Source organism: Lipotes vexillifer, unplaced genomic scaffold (assembly GCF_000442215.2).
Source record: "Lipotes vexillifer unplaced genomic scaffold, Lipotes_vexillifer_v1.1 scaffold1315, whole genome shotgun sequence".
NCBI lineage: Eukaryota > Metazoa > Chordata > Mammalia > Artiodactyla > Lipotidae > Lipotes > Lipotes vexillifer.
This window is the reverse complement of record NW_006785785.1, coordinates 43,545-63,658: the sequence shown is the minus strand read 5'-3', so window position 1 is coordinate 63,658 and position 20,114 is coordinate 43,545. Positions and strand designations below refer to the sequence as shown.

Sequence of the window (20,114 nt, the reverse complement as noted above, 5' to 3'; positions counted from 1 at the left end):
GAAAGAGTATAGACCATGGAGCAGCCCTGGGTTTGGAGCTTGGCCCTGACACTGACTAGTTGTGTGTCCTTACATAAGTTACTTAACCTCTCTTGTGCCTTAGATCCATCAACTGTATAATAAAGCTAATGATACTACCTACCCATCAGGTTGTTGCGAGAATTGAGTCAGTAAATGTAAAAGCACTTAGTAAGTATTACATAAATGTATATACTATTATTATTATTACCTTTTTTCCTTTCCAATCCTTATACCTTTTATTTCTGGGCTTGCTGCACTGGCTAGAACCTAAAGTACAATGTCAAACAGAAGTGAAGATAGCTGGCATCGGTGATTTACCGTTAAGATTATGCTTACTGTGTGTTCATTTAAGATTGCCTTTATCAGATTAAGTAATGTCCATTTAATTCCTAGTTTGCTAAAAGTTTTTATCATGGTAGGATGCTGAATTTTATCACATGCTTTTTTTGTGTCTATTGAAATAATCATGATTTTTCTCCTATAATATCTTAATGTGATGAATTATATTTATTTGGTTTTATAATGATAAAGCGAACTTGCATTTCTGAGATAGTCTGTACATCCTAAAGTGCAGGAATATCAGTGCTGCAGTGGCCACGGCTGCCTTGAACCAGCCAGATGTACACTAAAGTGAAAAATGGGAGCAAAGATGGGTGGAGCCCCGAAAGCAGCAGACTCACAGTGTTCTAGGCCTCAACCTGCTCTTCAGCTTCAACACACCCATGTCCCCACGCTCAGGAAATGCAGTTATATCAAACAGCTGCATTTAATGGAAAGAAATTCCTTTTGCTCCCAGGATTCTGGTTACTTACAGGAGGTTTATGATGTCTCAATTTGAGAAACTGCCCTCTTGCCACATTCATGCTTTGGTAGAACACCTTAAGAGCTTTGGCAAATTCTCTGTCATAGCTGGCTTGCTGGGTGCGCATCTGATTAATCTCTCTGGCTGCTGGCAATTGTGCTGTCATCCCAGTTAGCTTCAGGGTATTGGAAGGCTTATGTGCTGAGGTTGAAAGATAATGTTTATTTATTCATCTATTTATTTATCCAGATATTTATATATTTAATTATCTTGGTGCATTTTACTACATCAGCATTTATCAGGCACCAATTTGGACCCATTCAAAGAAATCTTACAGGGAAAAAGGAAAAAAAGTTCCCCCCTTTTTTAAACTGAAACAAGATATTAAATCATTTAAAATCTCATTTCTTAGAAAGAAAATACACATCACAAATGTAGGAGTTTAGAGAAAAGCTAAACACCAAGACTTGAGCGGCCTCTTACCTTGTTGACTAGAACCAGTTTTCTCAAGAGATTCTTTAAGAAACACATTTTCCTCTCTGAGCACTCTGTTAATGTTTCTGAGCAGTTCTGTCTCCTGTTCTAACTTGAGCAGCTTCAGATAAAGTTCTGGTATCTGGTTTGATGTAGTCTACAAAAAACAGGTCAGTTTAGCCTTTTGCTGGATTATTTGCATACGCTTGGAGAGTGGCAGTTGTTCCTACCATGTGAAAACTACGTGGGGTGGAGGGGTGTGGTGACCAGGGTTTAAGACCCTCAGGGTTCACAGGAATAAATCAAGAAAAAGGTTTTTTAATGGGAAGGAACATTGATGATCCCCAAGCAACTGTCATTGGAGATATTTTTAGTCATCTGTGACATCTATTTTTAATGTCACTTAAGTATACACACCTGGCCCTTATCCATCACAGCAGATATTTTCTTGGTGTCCACCATGATGTGGCCTTCACCTGTGACCATGAGGCCTGGCTGAGAGCAGCTCAGTTCGGCACAGCCTTCTGTAGTGTGGAGGAGACACCATCAAGGAAAGAAATGTCTCAGTTGTCCAGCCCCCCTGTTGTGTGAGGAGATTTAAGCCATATGATCACCTGTGGACTAAAAGCCAGAGGCCCAAGGGACGATAGCTCTTGGCCACTGTTGTCAAGACCCTGACCACCTCCCTCCATCCTCTGCAGCCCTAGGTATACAGACATGATATCTGACTGAGGAATGCACCATGCAAAAGAGGAAGTAAATACGGTACCTTGAAGGCCCCATAAATCAACAATGAGAGCATTTGTCTGTAAATAATTCAGAAACTCCTGAGATGCATTTAAGGCTGTAAATTGGACAGTCTCTTCAATTTGGGGATTCAGAATTTTCCATACAGGCTTGGTATATAAAGTGTTTGGAAGATCATAAATTCTGTACCTGAGACAAGAACAGAAAACATAACTTAAAACCATAAGGGATACATTTGTAAAGAAAAGTTATCAGGTGAGCCAAAGAATTACAGCCTGCTTTGGTTAGTTGATGAAAGGTGACCTATAATTGATTCTCGTGATTGCCACCTCCAACATCTCAGCTATTCAATGTGGGTATCATCATTACATAGATAATATTAAATGTCTAACAAAAAGAGAAAAGGATTTTGATAAATACTTTCCACTTAGATAATCTAAAATTGTTAATTTTCCACATGAGGTTGCAGTTTGTTTTTGTCCTTCAAAGCCTACCTTTTTTATTGCTGTATCTTTTAATATCCTTTTAGCTTAATTAGTTTAAGTTTTTAGTTTAAGCATATCTGGTGCCTCTGCCATATTGTAATACAGTCCTTTTGTTTCCAACTAAATAAAATAAACCCAATCATCCTACTTAGATAACACAGTCTTACTGGATAGTCTTTCTGATAATTAAAATTCCTGACTCTTTGCTTCAATTACTTAGGAGGATCAGTACACACTAATCACATTCCACTGACCTGGAGGGGCATGTGGCTTATCTGTCTGTTAAACAGTTGGAGGAAATAGTCATTTGGGGGTTGAACAAGCAAAAAAAAACTTAAGAAAATGACATGATAGCTCATTCTTAAAACTTGAGGAAAGACTCCCTCCCACCAGGGCCCACAAAGTGGACAGTTCGTGTTCAGCAGCTCTGCGGGGCAGGCTGGTACCCCATCTGAACACCCCGCTGTGCATCTTCCTTCAGCCACTTGGTGCCAAGGCACCGCACAGTGCGAATCTGGAAATCCATTCTCTTGCCCAGCAGCTCCAGTGGGTCAATAACCACATCCTCCTCACCACGTGCTCTACGAACAGAAGAGGTAAACATTGTCACAGGTTAGCCTGGGTCCAAGCAAGTTAGGAGTGTGATGTCAATGGGAATTACATAGACTCCTAAGAGATGGCCAGATTCTCTGAAGGAAGGATGGGTAATATTACCAGCTGTAGAATTCATCCATTCAAGAGATATGTAACAAGAGCCCACTCCATGCTCTAGTACTCAAGGTAAGATATGGACTATCTCAAGGAGGAGACAGGAATATAACAGCTTCTTGCAGTAAATGTACCCAGATGTGGGTGCCAAACTAGCATTGAAGATTTAGATAGGTTCCCAGTGGGATAGAGGGGCTGCCACCCAGAGAAAGCCAGCTGGCTGCCCAGATGCAGCCTCTCCGGGTGTCATCTACTGCAGTGAACTCCTCAAGGTCTAGGGTCAACCCCAGGCCCTCAGGCTCCGAACTCAATAGGGACAGCTTTCCAATAGGGGACCTCTCTCACATCAGCGAGCTCACAAAGATTGAAACCTGTAAACTAGAATGCTACTTTATTAGTTCAGAGTGGGAAATATAACCATCAGGCAGCCTAGAAGCCCGAGGTAGCAAAATGACCAAGAAGTTTGCTTAGAGTCCCAGTAAAGACAGTGAGTCAGCGGTCATCTTGGTCCTTTAGTCACAGCACTTTGCAGTTTTCTTGCTCCCTTCTTCAGCCTGTTTCCTCTTCAGAAAGAGAAAGAGATTGCATCAGGTACCCATGAGGACCCTGGCACCCAGACCAGACCTCCTGCCGGCCTCTCTGCTTAGAATTGCTAAGAGACTTTAGCTTTTGTAAAAGCTCCCTTAACTGCCTTTGGCTCAAGGAGAGAAAACAGATGAGACGCCCTAAGGGGACAGTAAAGGTAATGGAGTGGGGTTAGAACAAAGGTTGGATAACAGCTCAGAATGAGGCCACATAAGGAAACAAAGACACCACAGTTCCTTCCTTGAGAAAAGGAACAAAGAAATTACCAGAGTCTGTGCAGGGAGATAGACTGAGCTACAAAATGAGCTTTTCTGCTTCTGCCTCTTGGGCCTCATCAGCAGGGATGAGGACCTAGCACTGGAAAGAGCAAGTGGGCGTGGTGGGTACCAGACCTCACGGGCGCTCCGGGCGGGGGGTGGGGGGTGGGGGGGGCTGTGAGTAGAAGGTCCTACAGCACCCTTGGCTTCTCTACCGACCAGGTCTTTTGGTTCATGTCCACGTTTCCTTCTACTGCAGTCCTGCCTCTTTGCAGGATATCTTCCTCACTCCTTTGGTTCCCTAGGGCAGTGCTGAGCTGCTCAAAGGCTGCTGGACATGGGATTTTAAGTATTCCAGGTCAGCTGCTTTGGCTGCCATGGCAAAATCAGATTTGATAAAGCCAAATTATGAATGAACAAGTTCATTCATTTGCCTCACGAATGACCTCTTCAGGGTACCAAGCTGACCACCCCCTCCAGGAGAACTCAGGCATGCTATGAGTTTTCTGTGTGGCCGACCCAGAACTAGACAAGGTGGCGGAGGAGATACCCACTGTCCTGTCGGGGAGCAGGGGCCCATGCGAATATGCAACACTGCCTCTTCTAGCCCGTCACAGTTCAGAAACTCCACTTGCTCTTCGAACTTCATGCAGTAGGCAAGCGACTGGAGCCAGATGTGAGCTGAGCCCAAGTGGATGACCTCAGCAGGATCCCAGAAAGGGTCATCTTCCTGAGCTACGTGGCTATCTTCTCCATCCAGAAAACGCTGGTAAAGTTCCTCCATTAGGAATTTCCTATTGATAAACTTGGCTTTTGACCAAATCCACACCTGGAAACACAAAGGTAGGTCGCCAGTATTTGATTCCATCTGCTGCTCTCACGACTCATTTCTATGATTTTTCCCAGCATGCTTTCTCTGATGGGCTGGATTTTGGGTACCCAAGACCTATAACACTCTCATCAAACTTAGCTTTGGTGAGGTCCTTCAAGAGCACTACATTCATTCCCGACCTATTTACTTCAGCATTGCTGGATCCCAGGAACTGACTTAGAGGAAACGATGGAGTTAGAAAACAGACCCTCCCGGGAGAAATGAAGGTTTGGGCTTGTACACAGAAGAATGACCCTCAAAGATGTCCATGTTGGGCTTCCCTGGTGGCGCAGTGGTTGAGAGTCCGCTTGCCTATGCAGGGAACGTGGGTTCGTGCCCCGGTTCGGGAAGATCCCACATGCCACGGAGTGGCTGGGCCCGTGAGCCGTGGCGCTGAGCCTGCGCATCCGGAGCCTGTGCTCCACAACGGGAGAGGCCACAACAGTGAGAGGCCCGCGTACCACAAAAAAAAAAAAAAAGAGTCCATGTCCCAGTCGCTGGAACCTGTGAATATGTTACCTTATGGCAAAGAGGAATCAAGTTTGCTTATCAGCTGACCTTAAAATAGGGAGATTAGCTTGTATTATCCAGATAGGCCCGGTGTAATCACATAGCCCTTAAATGTGGAAGAGGGAGGCAGAAGAGGGGGTCAGAGAAAGAGAGATGGTGACAGAAGCAGGGTCAGAGGGATGCTATATGGATGACTTTGAAGATGGCCATGAGCCAAAGAATGCTGGTGGCTCTAGAAGCTTGAAGAGCAAGGAAACATACTCTCCCCTCAAGCTTCCAGAAAGCAAAACATCCCTCCTGACACCTTGCTTTTAGCCCAATGAGATCTGTGTTGGACTTTTAACCTACTGAACTATAAGATAGTAAACTTGTGTGCTCACACCCAATGAGCAGAAAACCTAGGACAAGAGCCTGGCACGGTCTGTCCCTTCAGTAAGTGAGGGTTACCAGGAGGAGTGGCCAACATGGAGGAGTAGGAAGTCCCTGAGCTCACCTCCTCTCATGAGCACACCAAAATTAGAACTTTTTTTTTTTTTATAAATGTATTTATTTATTTATGACTGTGTTGGGTCTTCGTTTCTGTGCGAGGGCTTTCTCTAGTTGTGGTGAGCAGGGGCCGCTCTTCATCGCGGTGCGCGGGCCTCTCTTGTTGCGGAGCACAGGCTCCAGACACACAGGCTCAGTAGTTGTGGCTCACGGGCCCAGTTGCTCTGCGGCATGTGGGATCTTCCCAGACCAGGGCTCAAACCTGTGTCCCCTGCACTGGTAGGCAGATTCTCAACGACTGCGCCACCAGGGAAGCCCAAAATTAGAACTATTTATAGGGCAACTATCGATGAGGAAGACCTGAAGACGAGTAGAAAAGATCTTCTACAACTAAAGATATAAAGAGGGAACCACCACAACGAGATGGGTAGGAGGGGTGGAGACACAGTATAATCAAGACTTATAACCCCAGGTGAGCAACTCACAAACAGGAAGATAATTACAATTGCAGGGGTTCTCTCCAAGGAGCGAGGGGTCTCAGCCCCACATCAAGCACCCTAGCCTGGGAGTCCTGCACTGGGAAGACAAACCTCCAGAACGTTTGGCTTTGAAGGTCAGCTGGGCTCACTTTCAGGAGAGCTAAAGGGCTGTGGGAAACGTAGACTTCACTCTTAAAGGATACACCCAAAATCTCACACATTTAGAGACCCAGGGCAGAAACACTAATTTGAAAGGAGCCTGGATCAGGCCCACCTGCTGATCTTGGAGAGCCTCCTGGAGAGGCAGGAGGCAACTGGAGCTCACCGGGGGACATAGGTGCTGGGGCAGCCATTTGGGGGGCCTGTTCTACCAAGAGGACACTGGGGCTGACAAGCACATTTTGGAGTCCTCCCTCTAGTGTGCTAGTGCTGGGACCTGGCCCCGCCCACCAGCCAGTCAGCACCAGTCCTAGGATACCTCAGGCCAAGCAGGTAGTGGAAGGGGGCACAGCCCCATCCATCAGCAGGCTGCTGGCTAAGGACCCCCCCAGCTGCTAGGGGACCCAGAGGGCCCAGGACCCAGCCCTGCCCACCAGCGGGTTGATACCAACTCCAGGAATCACTAGGACGCCACTCTGCCCACCAGTGGGCCAAAACCAGCTCCAGAACCCCCAGGACCATATAACCTGAGACCCCAGGACACAGCCTCACTCACCAGCTGGTCAACAACAACTGTGGGACCTGCAGGACTCTGCAGCCATCAGGCCAGCACTAGGCCTAGGACCCCCCTGAGCCCCAACCCCACCCACCAGCAAGCCAACAGCAGTTGTGAGAAACTTGGGCATCTCTAGATCTGCCTCAGGATCCAACCCCACTCACCAGTGGGCCGACACCAGAGTTAGGACACCCCAGGCCCCACCGCCAGCCATGTCAGGAGACAGCACCACCCACCAGCAGGCAAGCAGGCAAGAGTAGATCTGAGATCCCTGGCCTTGCAAACAGCCACCCCAGGGCCCAGCTCCACCCATCAATGGGCCAGGACTAGCCCCAGAACCCCTGGGGCTCCACAGCTAGCCACCTCATAACACAGCCCCAACCATAAGTGGCTGGCAACCTCTACAAAAGGCAGGACCTGGCAACCAACCAGACTGGGGGCCAGCCATGCCTACCAGACCACCCACAGTAGTCATCCCACTACAACAGAAGGGCCCACACAGCCAGTATAGGAGGCACCCCTATAGCATATAGCTCTGGTGATCAGAGGGGAGGGCACTGCTGGGACACATAGGACGTCTCCTACAAAAGGCCACTTCTCCAAGATTGGGAGATGTAACCATATATTTCTGCCAAATATATAGAAATAAAAAAGCAAATTAGTCAAGATAAGGCAACAAAGAAATATGTTCCAAATGAGGGAACCAAGATAAAAAAGAAGAACAAAATGAAATGGAGATAAGCAACCTACCCAATAAAGAGTTCTAAGTAATGATCATAAAGATGCTTAAAGAAATCGGGAGAAGAATGGAGTAACACAATGAGAATTTTAACAAAGATTTAGAAAATATAAAAAAGAACCAAACAGAGCTGAAGAATACAATAACTGAAATGAAAAAAAATATTTTTTTTTTTCTACTGTTGAAGGAATCAACAGTAGATTAGATGATACAGAGGAACAGATCAGCAAACTGGAAGAGAGAGTAGTGGAAATCACCAAAGCTGAACATAAAAAGGAAAAAGAATTTTTTAAAGGAGGACACTTTAAGAGACCTCTGGGACAACATCAACCATATTAACATTTGCATTATAGGGGTCCTGGAAGGAGGAGAAGAGAGAGAGAAAAGGTCAGAGAACTTATTTGAAGAAATAATAGCTGAAAACTTCTCTAACCTGGGAGAGGAAATAGACATTCAAGTCCAGGAAGCAAAGAGAGTCCGAAACAAGATGATCCCAAAGATATCTACAGCAAGACACATGGTAATTAAAATGGCAAAAATTAAAGATAGAGACTCTTAAAAGCAGAAAGAGAATAGCAACATGTTATATACAAGAGAACTCCCATATGGCTATTAGCTAACTTTTCAGCAGAAACTTTGCTAGCCAGAAGGGAGTGGCATGATATATTTTAAACGATGAAAGGAAAAAACCCTGCAACCAAGAATACTGGACCCAGCAAGGCTATAATTCAGATTTAAAGGAGAGATAGGGTTTCATAAACAAGCAAAAATTAAAAGAGTTCAGCACCACTAAACCAGCTTTACATTCATGATAAAAACTCTCATCAGGTGGGTTTAAAGGGGACACATCTCAACATAATAAATGCCATTTATGACAAATCCACAGCTAACATTGTACTCACTGGTGAAAAGCTGAAAGCCTTTCCTCTAAAATCAGGAAAAAGACAAGGATGTCCACTGTTACAACCTCTAATTAACATAGTATTTGAAGTCCTAGCCACAGCCACCAGACAAGAAAAAGCAATAAAAGGCATCCAAATTGGAAGGGAAGATGTAAAACTGTCACTGTTTGCAGATGACATAATTTGATACATAGAAAACTATAAAGTCTACACCAAAAGATTATTAGAGCTATTAAATGAATTCAGTAAATTTGCAGGATACAAGATTAATATACAGAAATCTGTTGCTTTTCTATATACTAAAAATGAACTATCAGAAAGAGAATTCAAGAAAACAATCCCATTTACAATTGCAAAGCAGAGAATAAACTAGGAATAAACTTAACCAAGGAGGAGAAAGATCTATACTCTGAAACTATAAAACACTGATGAAGGAAATTGAAGATGATTTAAAGAAATGGAAAGATATCCCATGTTCATGGATTGGAAAAATTAATACTGTTAAAAAGTCCATACCTACCCAAAGCAATCTACAGATTTAATGCAAGCTGTATCAAAATTGCCATGACAGTTCTCAGAACTAGAGCAAACAATTCTAAAATTTATATGGAACCACATATAAAATTTATATGGATCCCCAAAGGCCAAAGCTGTCTTGAGAAGAAAGAATAAAGATAGAGGCATCATGCTCCCTGACTTCAGACTACACTACAAAGCTGCAGTAATCAAAACAACATGGTACTGGCACAAAACAGACATATAGATCAGTGGAACAGAACAGAGAGCCCAGATATAAAACCATGCACCTATGTTCAATTAATCTATGACAAAGGAGGCAAGGATATACAATGGAGAAAAGACAGTTTCTTTAATAAGTGGTTCTGGGAAAACTGGATAGCTACATGTAAAAGAATGAAATTAGAACATTTTCTCACACCATATACAAATGTAAACTCAAAATGGATTAAAGCCCTAAATATAAGTCCTGAAACCATAAACCTAGGATAAGACATAGGCAAAACACTCTTTGACATAAATCGTAGCAATATTTTTTTGGCTCTGTCTGCTAAGCAAAAGAAACAAAATAAAATATAAACCAATGGGGGATGTCCCTGGTGGTACAGTGGTTAAGACTCCCCACTTCCACTGCAGGGGGTGCAGGTTCAATCCCTGGTCAGGGAACTAGGTGCACTGCGTGGCATGGCCAAAAAAACCCCAATGGGACCTAATTAAACTTAGAAGTTTTGCACAGCAAAGGAAACCATCAACAAAATGAAAGCACAACCTACTGAATGGGAGAAAATATTTGCAAATGATATGACTGATAATGGGTTAACATCTAAAATATATTAACAGCTTATACAACTCAATACCCAAAAAGCAAACAACCTCATTAAATAATGGGCAGAAGAGTGCTCAATTTGGCAGCACATATACTAAAGCTGTAACAATACAGAGAAGATTAGCATGGCCCCTGCGCAAGGATGACATGCAAATTCATGAAGTGTTCCATATTCTAGAGTAAAAAGAAAATGCACAGAAGACCTAAATAGATATTTTTTCAAAGAAGATATACAGATGGCCAAAAGGAACATGAAAAGATGCTCAACATCACTAATCATCAGAGAAATGCAAATCAAAACCACAGTGAGAGATTTTCTCCCACCTGTCAGAATGGCTGTCAACAAAAAAATCTACAAATAACAAATATTGGCCAGGATGTGAAGAAAAGGGAGCCCTAGCCCACTGTTGGTGGGAATGTTAATTCACACAGCCACTATGGAAAACTGTATGGAGGTTCCTTTAAAAACTAAAAATAAAAAATTAAAATAAAAAATAAATAAAAATAAAAACTAAAATTAGAGCTACCATATGATCCAGCAATCCCACTCCTGGGCATATATCCAGAAAAGAAACTCTAATTCAAAAATATACATGCACCCCAATGTTCACAGCAGCTCTGTTTACAACAGCCAAGATGTGGAAACAACCCAAAGTGTCCATCAACAGATGACTGGTTAAAGAAGATGTGATATATATATATATATATATATATATATAAAAACTGAATGAAATATTTCCATTTGTGACAACATGGATGGGCCTAGAGTGTATTAATGCTAAATGAAATAAGTCAAAAAAAGAAAGAAAAATATTGTATATATATATATATATATATATATATATATATATATATATATATATATATATGTATGTATATACACACACACACAATGGAATATTACTCAGCCATAAAAAAGAATGAAATTCTGCCATTTGCAGCAATGTGGATGGACCTTGAGGGTATCATGCTATTGAAATAAGCCTGACAGAGAAAGACAAATATTGTATGTTATCACTCATATGTGGGTTCTAAAAAATAAAACGAATGAATATAACAAAACAGAAACAGACTCACAGATGCAGAGAACAAACTCGTGGCTGCCAGTGGGGAGAGGGAAGGGGGAGGGGCAAAATACAGTAGGGGATTAAGAATTACAAACTACTATGTATAAGATAAATAAGCTACAAGAATATATTGTACAGCAAGGGAATATAGCCAATATTTCATAATAACTTTAAATGGAGTATAATATATAGATATATTGAATCACTATGTTGTCCACCTGAAATTAGTATGATATTGTAAATCAACTATACTTCAATTTTTAAAAAATAACTAAAAAGAAACAGAGTCATAGATACAGAAAGCAAACAGGTTGTTGCTAGAGTGTAAGGGGGTGGGGGGAAGAAATATTTGAGGGAGATGGAGAGGTACATACTCCCAGGCGCAAAGTAAGTGAGTCTTCGGTGTGAAATGGACACTATGGGGAAGGTATTCAATAATTATGAAACTATCTTTGTATCTTGATTGATGGTAACTAGACTGATGATCATTTTGAAATGCATAGAAATATCAAATCACTATGTTGGGTACCAGGAAGTAACACAGGGTTTTAGGTCAGTTATACTTTTAAAACAATCTTATAGAAAAAGAGTTCAGTTTTGTGGTTACAGAGGCAGGGGTGGTGGGAAGAGGAACTGGATGAAGGCAGTCTAAAGGTACCAACTTACAGTTATAAGATCAATAAGTACTAGGGATGTGTACAACACGATAAATGTAATGAACACTGCTGCGCATCATACAGGAAAGCTGTTAAAGAGAGTAAACCCTAAGAGTGCTCATCACATGGGAAACATTTTTTTTTCCTATTTCTTTAATGTTGTGTCTATATGAGGTGACGGATGTTCACTAAACTTATTGTGGTCATCATTTCCTGATGTATGCAAGTCAAATCATTATGCTCTACACCTTAAACTTACACGGTGCTGTACGTCAAGTATCTCCTAATAAAACTAGAAGGAAAAAAAAAAACGTGGTTACCAGGTAAGAGTAGCAATTCCTTCTGTGAGCAACTTGGAAAACACCAAAAACCTAACAGGTAAGTCATTCTCTCTCTGAGTGTTATGTATCTTCATAAAAAGAGGTCATCTCCAGACATAAAAAAGACTCCATTCGTTTTCTGTTTGCCCCAAGCAATGGCAAAGAACACAGTACTCCATCCCCAGAGGCGTGGTGAAGGCTACTCGAGACCTTGGCCGTGGCGCACACAGCGCTGGAGCCGAGCACAACAGTATTTCTAGTCACGTGGGTTTTTACAGAACTTTAGGCTAGAGAACTAAGAAAATGGGAATCCAGGTAATGAAAGCAGTCCACCGCCTCGTTACTGTGCCCTGCGGCGGATAAACTGACCTCACCCGGGCAGGTCAGCGAGGACCCTGCGCCGACCCCCGCAGCTGGCCTGTGGGCCTGGCTCAGAGTGATCGCTGGGCTCTCGCAGCTCTTGGGCTGGTAGCTGCAGCCGCAGCACTGGCAGTTAGAAAGCCCTCCCAGCCCCCAGCGGCCCTGGCTGCTCCCGGGTGGCTCTGACAGTTGCTGCCCTAACCCTGCGGCGGCGGCGGAGCACCCACGGTGCACGTGGTGCAGGGGTGAACATTTACACGATCGACCACCGAAAAAGCGCCACTCGTGTCCATACCTAGAACCCACTGCTGCTCTTCACCGGTCTTATCTTTTAGCATTCAAAATCACACACACACGAACGATCCAAGAAACTACCAGAGGTTACTACCAGAGTTTCACAGGGCTTTTGAGGAAGGCAGGGCTTCATTTGAGGAATGTAACTAGTACTTTTAAAAGGTGAAAATGGACAGACTTGAAGATGACAGATCAGTAAGATTAATCTCTGCATGAGAAAAAAGAAAACTAGAAAAAAGATCACCATAAAATTAATTAGTGCATAATTCCTTAAAAGAGAACGCAGTACAGTTTATGCAGAAGCATTCCCATCAAACAGTTATCTGTGGCCGTGACCGGGATGCCAGGTTGAAGCAAAAGAACAGCATCTCTGAGTGCGCCCGGGCCCTCAGCTCTCCCACATGGCACACTGAGTAAAGTGTGAAAACATCATCTTGCATTCTGTTTCTGATAATGGCAGGCTGTTACTCAGGTAACCCCTCTGCTAACAATAAAAAAGGCTGAATGAAATATTTTTTCAAATCACCTTTAAACTGTAATAAAAATAAACAATAATAAAAAGGAATAACATTGGGGGGAAAAGTTCAAAAAAACCTAAAAATCTCCTTAAAGCAAAGTCTGACAAGATAGTGAGAAACTGCCAGAACAAATTCTGGGGTAACGTCTGGCCCCAGAGAAGCATATGGAATATTGGATCACCAAAGCTTCTTTGCCCTGATGGCATTTGCCAGATTAAACAAAACAAAAATCACACACACATTGAAGGTTCAGCTCCAAAGGCCTCATGGGACTTGGCATAGAAGTCAAGGCTGACTTTCCAGGATGTGGGCTCTTACTGAGACCCCTAAGAGCTACACTGGGAGGGTGAGGTGAGCCAGCATCAAACATGCTGCTATGGATTGAATGTTGGTATGCCCCCAAAATTCATATGTTGAATCCTAACCCCCAATGTGATGGTATTAGGAAGTGTGGCCTTTGGCAGTGATTAGGTCATGAGGGTGGAGCCCACATGGTGGGATTAGTGCCCTTATAAAAGAGACCCCCAGAGAGCTCCCTTAGCCCTTCCACCATGTGAAGGCACAGCAAGAGGACAGCCATCCACGAACCAGGAGGTGGGCTCTCACCAGACACTTGGACCTGCCCTTGCCATGATCTCAGACTTCCAGCCTCCAGAACTGTGAGAAATAACTGTGTGTTGTTTAGCGCACTGGTCTTTGGTATATTGCTGTAGCAGCCTGGGTGGACAAGACATGTTTCTGCCTTCTTCCAACCCTAGGGGATGGAGGGGAGGCCACCTTGGTGCTGGTCAGAGGATAAGAAGAAAAGGACAGGAACACATCTCAGAGGTTGTGGCTCAGGAACGGCCCTGCTCAGGTGTGCCTTCTGGGCGCCCACAGTTCGGGCAGTGGTCTCGGTGTACCCAGCACCTGGCAGACACAAAGCCCCTTGACCCGGCCGATGAGTACTCAAGCATTTACCATGTGAACAGATACATTCATAACCTTTTCTCCGTTTGTCATATTTCACAATTTTTAAAAGTTTTTAAAGATTGGTCTTGACCCAGAAAATTTTGGCAACTTTAGGGCAAAGAGCAGAAAAGTTAAACCCAGAGAAGCACCAGTTAGTTGTTCAGTGGAGCAGATCATCCAGTGACGGAAAAGTCCCCAGCCACAGCCAGCCCCTCCTCCAGAGGCATGTTTGCTACAAGACTCACAGCTAAGGAAGCATGTGTACACCAAGGATTGGGAGGGAGCAGCCCACCCAAAGGTCACCTGAGAATTAGGGGCACATCCTCTGAAGATGCAGTAAGGAGTGAACATTTGGCTGGAGGGCTGCTCTCAAGGCATAAGGGACACCAACTCTAGGCCCACTCTTTTCTGTTAGGCAGAGGGAAAGGAAAGGGGTCTTAAGTGCCTAAGAAGGGCCTTCCTGACAGTGAGCAATGTCACAAATGGGAATGGACCAGCCAGTGGAGTTTACTGCCTCTTCTGGCGTCTTAATGAAAGTGCGGATTTTCTCATTGCTCAGAACGGCAGCTCTGTCTCTCTCAGGCACTCACACGAACACCAGTATCAGTTGGACACATTCTCAGGCTCCCTTCTGGTTCTAAAGCTCTGGAGTCATGATAAAAATAAGCAGAAAGCATGGGTGGGACAGCCCGTGGGTGGGAAAGATCCCAGGTCTTGGTGCTGTCGGGGAGAGACGCCAAGGAGGGGATCATGGAGAGGGTCCCCTCTCCCCAGAGGCTGTCCCCCAGAACCCCACTCACACTTGGAACCTGTCTGGCCCCTTCGCTGGGTCTCCACAAGCTGTAGCAAGTAAAATTAACCTGCGTCCCTAGGAAAGCTCCTCAGAAACTCTTTGTGGAGTCTCACACCTGCCCCCAAGGAGCAGCCTCACCTGACGAGTCCTTTGATTGGTCACCTTCACCATGACCTCTTTTTGTAGGTCATAGCCCCTGGAATCTGATGACGCTAAGTTCTTCACTTTCAGCTCCATGTTAAGCCCCTGATAAGAAAAATACTTCTCACTAAATAATCCTACTTTCATCAGCCTATACCATCTTTGAAATTTATTTTTCATTCTCTCCATACTCAGGCTTTCTAAAAGAAGATGGTCTACCTCTTGCTCCTTGGAATTCCCATCAAGAGAAAAGCCAAAGCACCAGAATTTCTCAACAGTATTCTGGAACTAACACGTGTAGGCCTCACCAAAGTGACTGAATCTCATGCAAGTTTCCCGATGATTGGGATCCTGTGTCACCAGAGAGCGAATGCCAGCCCAGGCCTCCTCTGTGGCAGAGAAGCCACCAGGGTGCCTGCACCCAGAGAAGGCCTCTGGAGGACAGTCTGGGGTGGGGTGGCCATGGCAGGCTAGTGTTGGTCTGGGGTCCTGGTGGTCCCAGAGCCGTGGGGGCCAGAGGTGGAAGGAACGGACTCGAGGCTGGGACTGGGGAGGCCCGGGTGTTGGCTGAGGCCCTGTCACTAGCTCACTGTGGGGTCTTAGGCAAAGCGCCCGCCCTCTCCAGGCCCACGTGTCAGGCATGTCTACACCATGAAGCCAGTGCAGGGCAATGGGAGTGAGGGGTGCATTGAACCTGTTCTCTGAGGTCCTTTCTGGAGCTGGGATTTTACCATTTTCTAGCCTTACCTTCTTCAGCTCTTCACTCATTTGATTTGCTTCTGCAACCAGTGGCATCAGTTTGATGTAGTCCTGGAACACAGCCAGGACACTGGGGTCTGCCTTGCCATCCCCACTGTTCACAGCACCTAGGAAAGATCGGAGAGGAAGAGAAAGTCACTCACTGGTTCTAGGATACTTTTCAGCCATGAATAAATTTACACACTCCTTGGTTCCTTCATTCAGTCGTTCATTCAACTGTTCACCAAATATTTACATCTTAAAATTACAAGCATGTAAAAGAATAGATACATGTATATGCATAACTGAATCACTTTGCTGTATACCTGAAACTATCACAACATTGTTAATCAACTATACTCCAATATAAAATAAAAAGTTAAAAAAATTACAAGCATGTAATATAACAAACAAACAAACAAAAACCAAGAAAGAAAACTAAGTGAGGAGGAGAGAACAGTGCCTGGCTTTACTTAAGCAATCGCTCAACTTAACCCAAGAATCTCGGCAGCATCGTGGCAGGAGGCCTTCTGCCTCCAGTTTCCCATCTTGGTCTCAGGGTCCTTGACCCAAGGTGGCTCCACACTCTCCAGGGAGGAGGCTGGGGCAGGAAGAATACAGTTGGCTAAAGAAAGGTCTGGGGATTTCTCGAGAACCGCAGCTGGCACAGAAGCAACCTGTTCTTACTTCTACTTGGGGTGGCTTGAAGGAGGGGATCATGGAGATGAAGGGTGAGCCAGTCCCCCCGCCAGACCTCGGTTGGTGCTGCCTTGTGCCAGGAACTCTCAACTATGTAGGGATTCCCTGCCCTGAGGTCTGACTCCCCAGAACTGCCCACCAGCCGCCTTGCTGAGGACCTACAGTCTTTGCTGGCGCTGAGCACCTTCAGCCCAGCGTCTGGGGCTTGTTCGACCTCATTGTGCTGCCAGCCCTGGGCTGGGAAGGCAGGTGTGCCGTCAATTTATTTTGCTAAAATTCTGAGGAAAAATTTTTGGTATATGAAAAAGGGAGGAACTATTTTGCACATATGTAGGCACACCCCACGGCTCTCCAAGCATGGGTTTATAAGGCAAGTTCAGGCAGGGCGCGCATGCTGGAGAGAAGGTACCGGCACACGTGAGACGCTCCTCGCTTGGGAAGCCCAGCACAGCCAGACACCTCAGTGGAGCCCAAGCTCACATGGCTTCCAGGGGCCCTGGTACCATGGCCTCCCCTGAGGGTAGTGAGCCTGGGCCTGGAGATGGGAGGGGAGGTAAGGTGGTCAAGAGCCTCCATCTGAGGCGAGGGAAGAGATGGACAAAGGAAGGTGCCAGAGCTCCTGAATGCTCCTACGGACGAGGAATCCCAGGTTGTTGGGCAGTGGAGGCTGGGCTGAGACGATAAGGGGAGCCTTTGACTCAGAAACCTAAGGCTGTAATCTGTTCTAGGCTAGGATCTGGTTTTTGTTCATCCCGTCTCTCCGGGCTCCCAGTCAGCATCTTTAGCTGTTGGGCCGTAGCTTCTGTAGGGCCCAGAAGGCCCCTGGGTGGGGCTGGGAGGTGAGTGGGGAGGACAGACCCCAGCCTGCCCGGCCCTGCGGGGAACCCGACGTCCAGGCATGGGGCTCCTGGGGCAGGGTGTTCTCAGACAGAACAGAGCAGGATGTGCCCACATTTGGGCCCCAGGTCATGCACGTGTGCATGACTAAGCTTCTGTGTGGGAGCTGATCTGGTTAATCTCATTCATCATTCATTCAACAAACAGTTACTGAAGGCCCATTGCTAGGCTGTTATCAGACTCGGGATTCAGAAGTGAACCCGCTCTCGTCAGCTCTGTAAGGACGGGGCACTTCTTTGCTCACTGCTGGATCCCCAGGGCTTAGAACCACATCTGGCACATAGTAGGAGCTCAGTAAATACTTGTTGAGTGAAGGAATATATAAATGAATGGGTAAACAAGAGAAAAAAAAATCCCAGCTAGAGCTTATATTCTCAGGTGGACAAATGAATAATAATCAAACTAATAAATAAAATGATTTTAAAATGTGATGAATGCTAGGAAAGAAATAGAGTTAAATAAGAAAGAATAAACAAACAAAGCCAAGAAAGGGGAAGATTTATCTGAGGAGGTAATTTTTGAGCTGAGAGATGAAAGATGAAAATGAGCCAAAGATGGAAAGAAAAACAAGCAATAAGTGCAAAGGCCCTGAGGCAGAAAGGGCTTGATGTGTTGGAGGAGCAGAAAGGAGACCAGTGAGGTTCAAACTGGGGTGAGGAGAGAGTGGTGTGAGATGGGGTTGGAGAGAGAGCATGAGGTAGATCATAAAGGGCCTTCAAGAACGTGGTAGAGAGTTTGGGTTTTATTCTAAGAACACTGAGAAGTTGGTGAATATGTTGCAACCCGAGCATATCATGATCTGATAAGTTCAGAGACGACTACACTGTTCAGGTAAGAGAAGATGATGGCTTGCACTGAAATGGTGGCACAGGAGGATGGAGAAAAGGCAGGCTGCATGAAGACGTGAGGGAAGGGAGGAGGCCTAGATTTTTGCCTTGAGCAGTTTGCCAAGATGATATTTGCTTTGAGCAGTTTGCCAAGATGATAAATCCTGGGAATGAGAACAGGCTTGGAGTGAGTGGGGAGTCAAGGTTCTGCTTTGGACACTTTCATGTTGAGATGCCTGTGAGTCATGCAAGCAGAGATATCAAGAAGGCAGCTGGATCGGGGTATCAAGAGATATCAAGGGACAGCAAGAAGAGAGAGGAGCTGAGGGTTGTCAGCACAGATGGCACTTAGAGCCACTGAGAATGATGTGAGCAGAGTGGGGAAAGCATCCATCTAGAGAAGACTCCCAAGGTCCAAGCTCTGGGGCTCTCTGAATTTCAAGATGGGTTAGATGAGGAGAAGCCAGGAAAGGGAATGTGGAAGAAGTGGCCTAGAAGAAAACCAGGAGAACATACGGTTCCAAGAGTAAAATATTTCAAAAAGGAGAGAGGGCTCAACCGCGTAAGATGTTGCTGAGACCTCGGTAAGATGTGTGCAGACAAGTGCCTGCTAGATCTGGAACGCAGAGGGATCAGGGTCAGGCATGAGTGGGACAGAAGCCAGACTGGAGATGAGAAAATGGAAACAACTTCCTAGTTTTCTATAAAAGGGAACAAAAAGAAATATGGCAGTAGCTCGAGGGAGATGTGGGTCTAAGTGTTTGTTTTTATGGTGGAAGATAGTGAGCATGTTTGCATGTGATAGAATGACCCATGGAGAGCATTTAGTGATGCAGGAGGGTGAGAGGAGGGGGCTCTTCAGAGACAAATGCTTGAGAAGGTGAGAGGGATGGAATCCAGAGGACAGATGGAGAAAATGGGCAAACATACTATGTTCGCCCACCAAGAGAAAGATAAAAATAAACCCTGTGGTATTGAACTGGAATTGGAGGTATTACTAACTTATGGTTTTACAGAATAGGTGAAGCTATAATATGTGTGTGGGAACCATGTATCTATATAGCAGTTTGCACACATAGTCCCAGATCTTGATTTATAAATGTCCATCTCCACCAAAAGGAATCAGGATCCTTGGAGAAATGACTGACACCATAGCTGGGACTGAGAGCCCACGAGACAAACCTGGAACATGCCAGACAGTAGGCTAGTGTTTAAAGAATGAGGAGAAATGTCAGGAAGACACAGAATCCAGCTTGAAGGGGCTCCCACTGGCCAAATCCAGGACAGTTTGCACATCAAAATAAATTATGAAAGCAACAGCTTATAACTTATGGAGTAAAACAGGACTCTATGAGTTCACAGTGACATAAATAAATGAATAAACAAATAAATAGGAGAGAAAACATTTCTTATAGTAACATTGTTTCAAATAAAGGTAGAAGAAATGGTGGAGCTAGAAATTCACCATTTGACAAAAATCATACTAATCATCCAATGATCAAAGGATGATAAAATTAGTGGATGAAAGTGTGATGAGGTATAGGATACCTACATATCAAAGTCTCTCCCCATAAAACATTTATTAATTAAAAAGATAGGATTAGTCATTTTACCGTGGAGAAACCTGGCAGACACCCCCTTAACCAAGTGATCACAAAAAATGGACAGCCTGACCATGTGCCCCTTCTGATGTGAGGCACAGAGGCTACAACATCACTTTGCTGGCATTT

General features: G+C 44.7%; 1 protein-coding gene across 1 annotated transcript in view; it reads right to left on the bottom strand.

Moving 5' to 3' along the window:
- The window catches only part of KIF28 (Kinesin-like protein KIF28P), a gene marked incomplete at its 5' end in the record, with an annotated part of 68,066 nt that overhangs the window by 4,452 nt on the left and 43,500 nt on the right, over positions 1 to 20,114 (bottom strand). Inside the window, 8 exon segments of the mRNA XM_007458083.1 lie at positions 834 to 1,024; positions 1,307 to 1,454; positions 1,715 to 1,821; positions 2,067 to 2,233; positions 2,976 to 3,110; positions 4,634 to 4,908; positions 15,221 to 15,328; positions 15,971 to 16,089. Coding sequence (XP_007458145.1) covers positions 834 to 1,024; positions 1,307 to 1,454; positions 1,715 to 1,821; positions 2,067 to 2,233; positions 2,976 to 3,110; positions 4,634 to 4,908; positions 15,221 to 15,328; positions 15,971 to 16,089 — 1,250 coding nt within the window.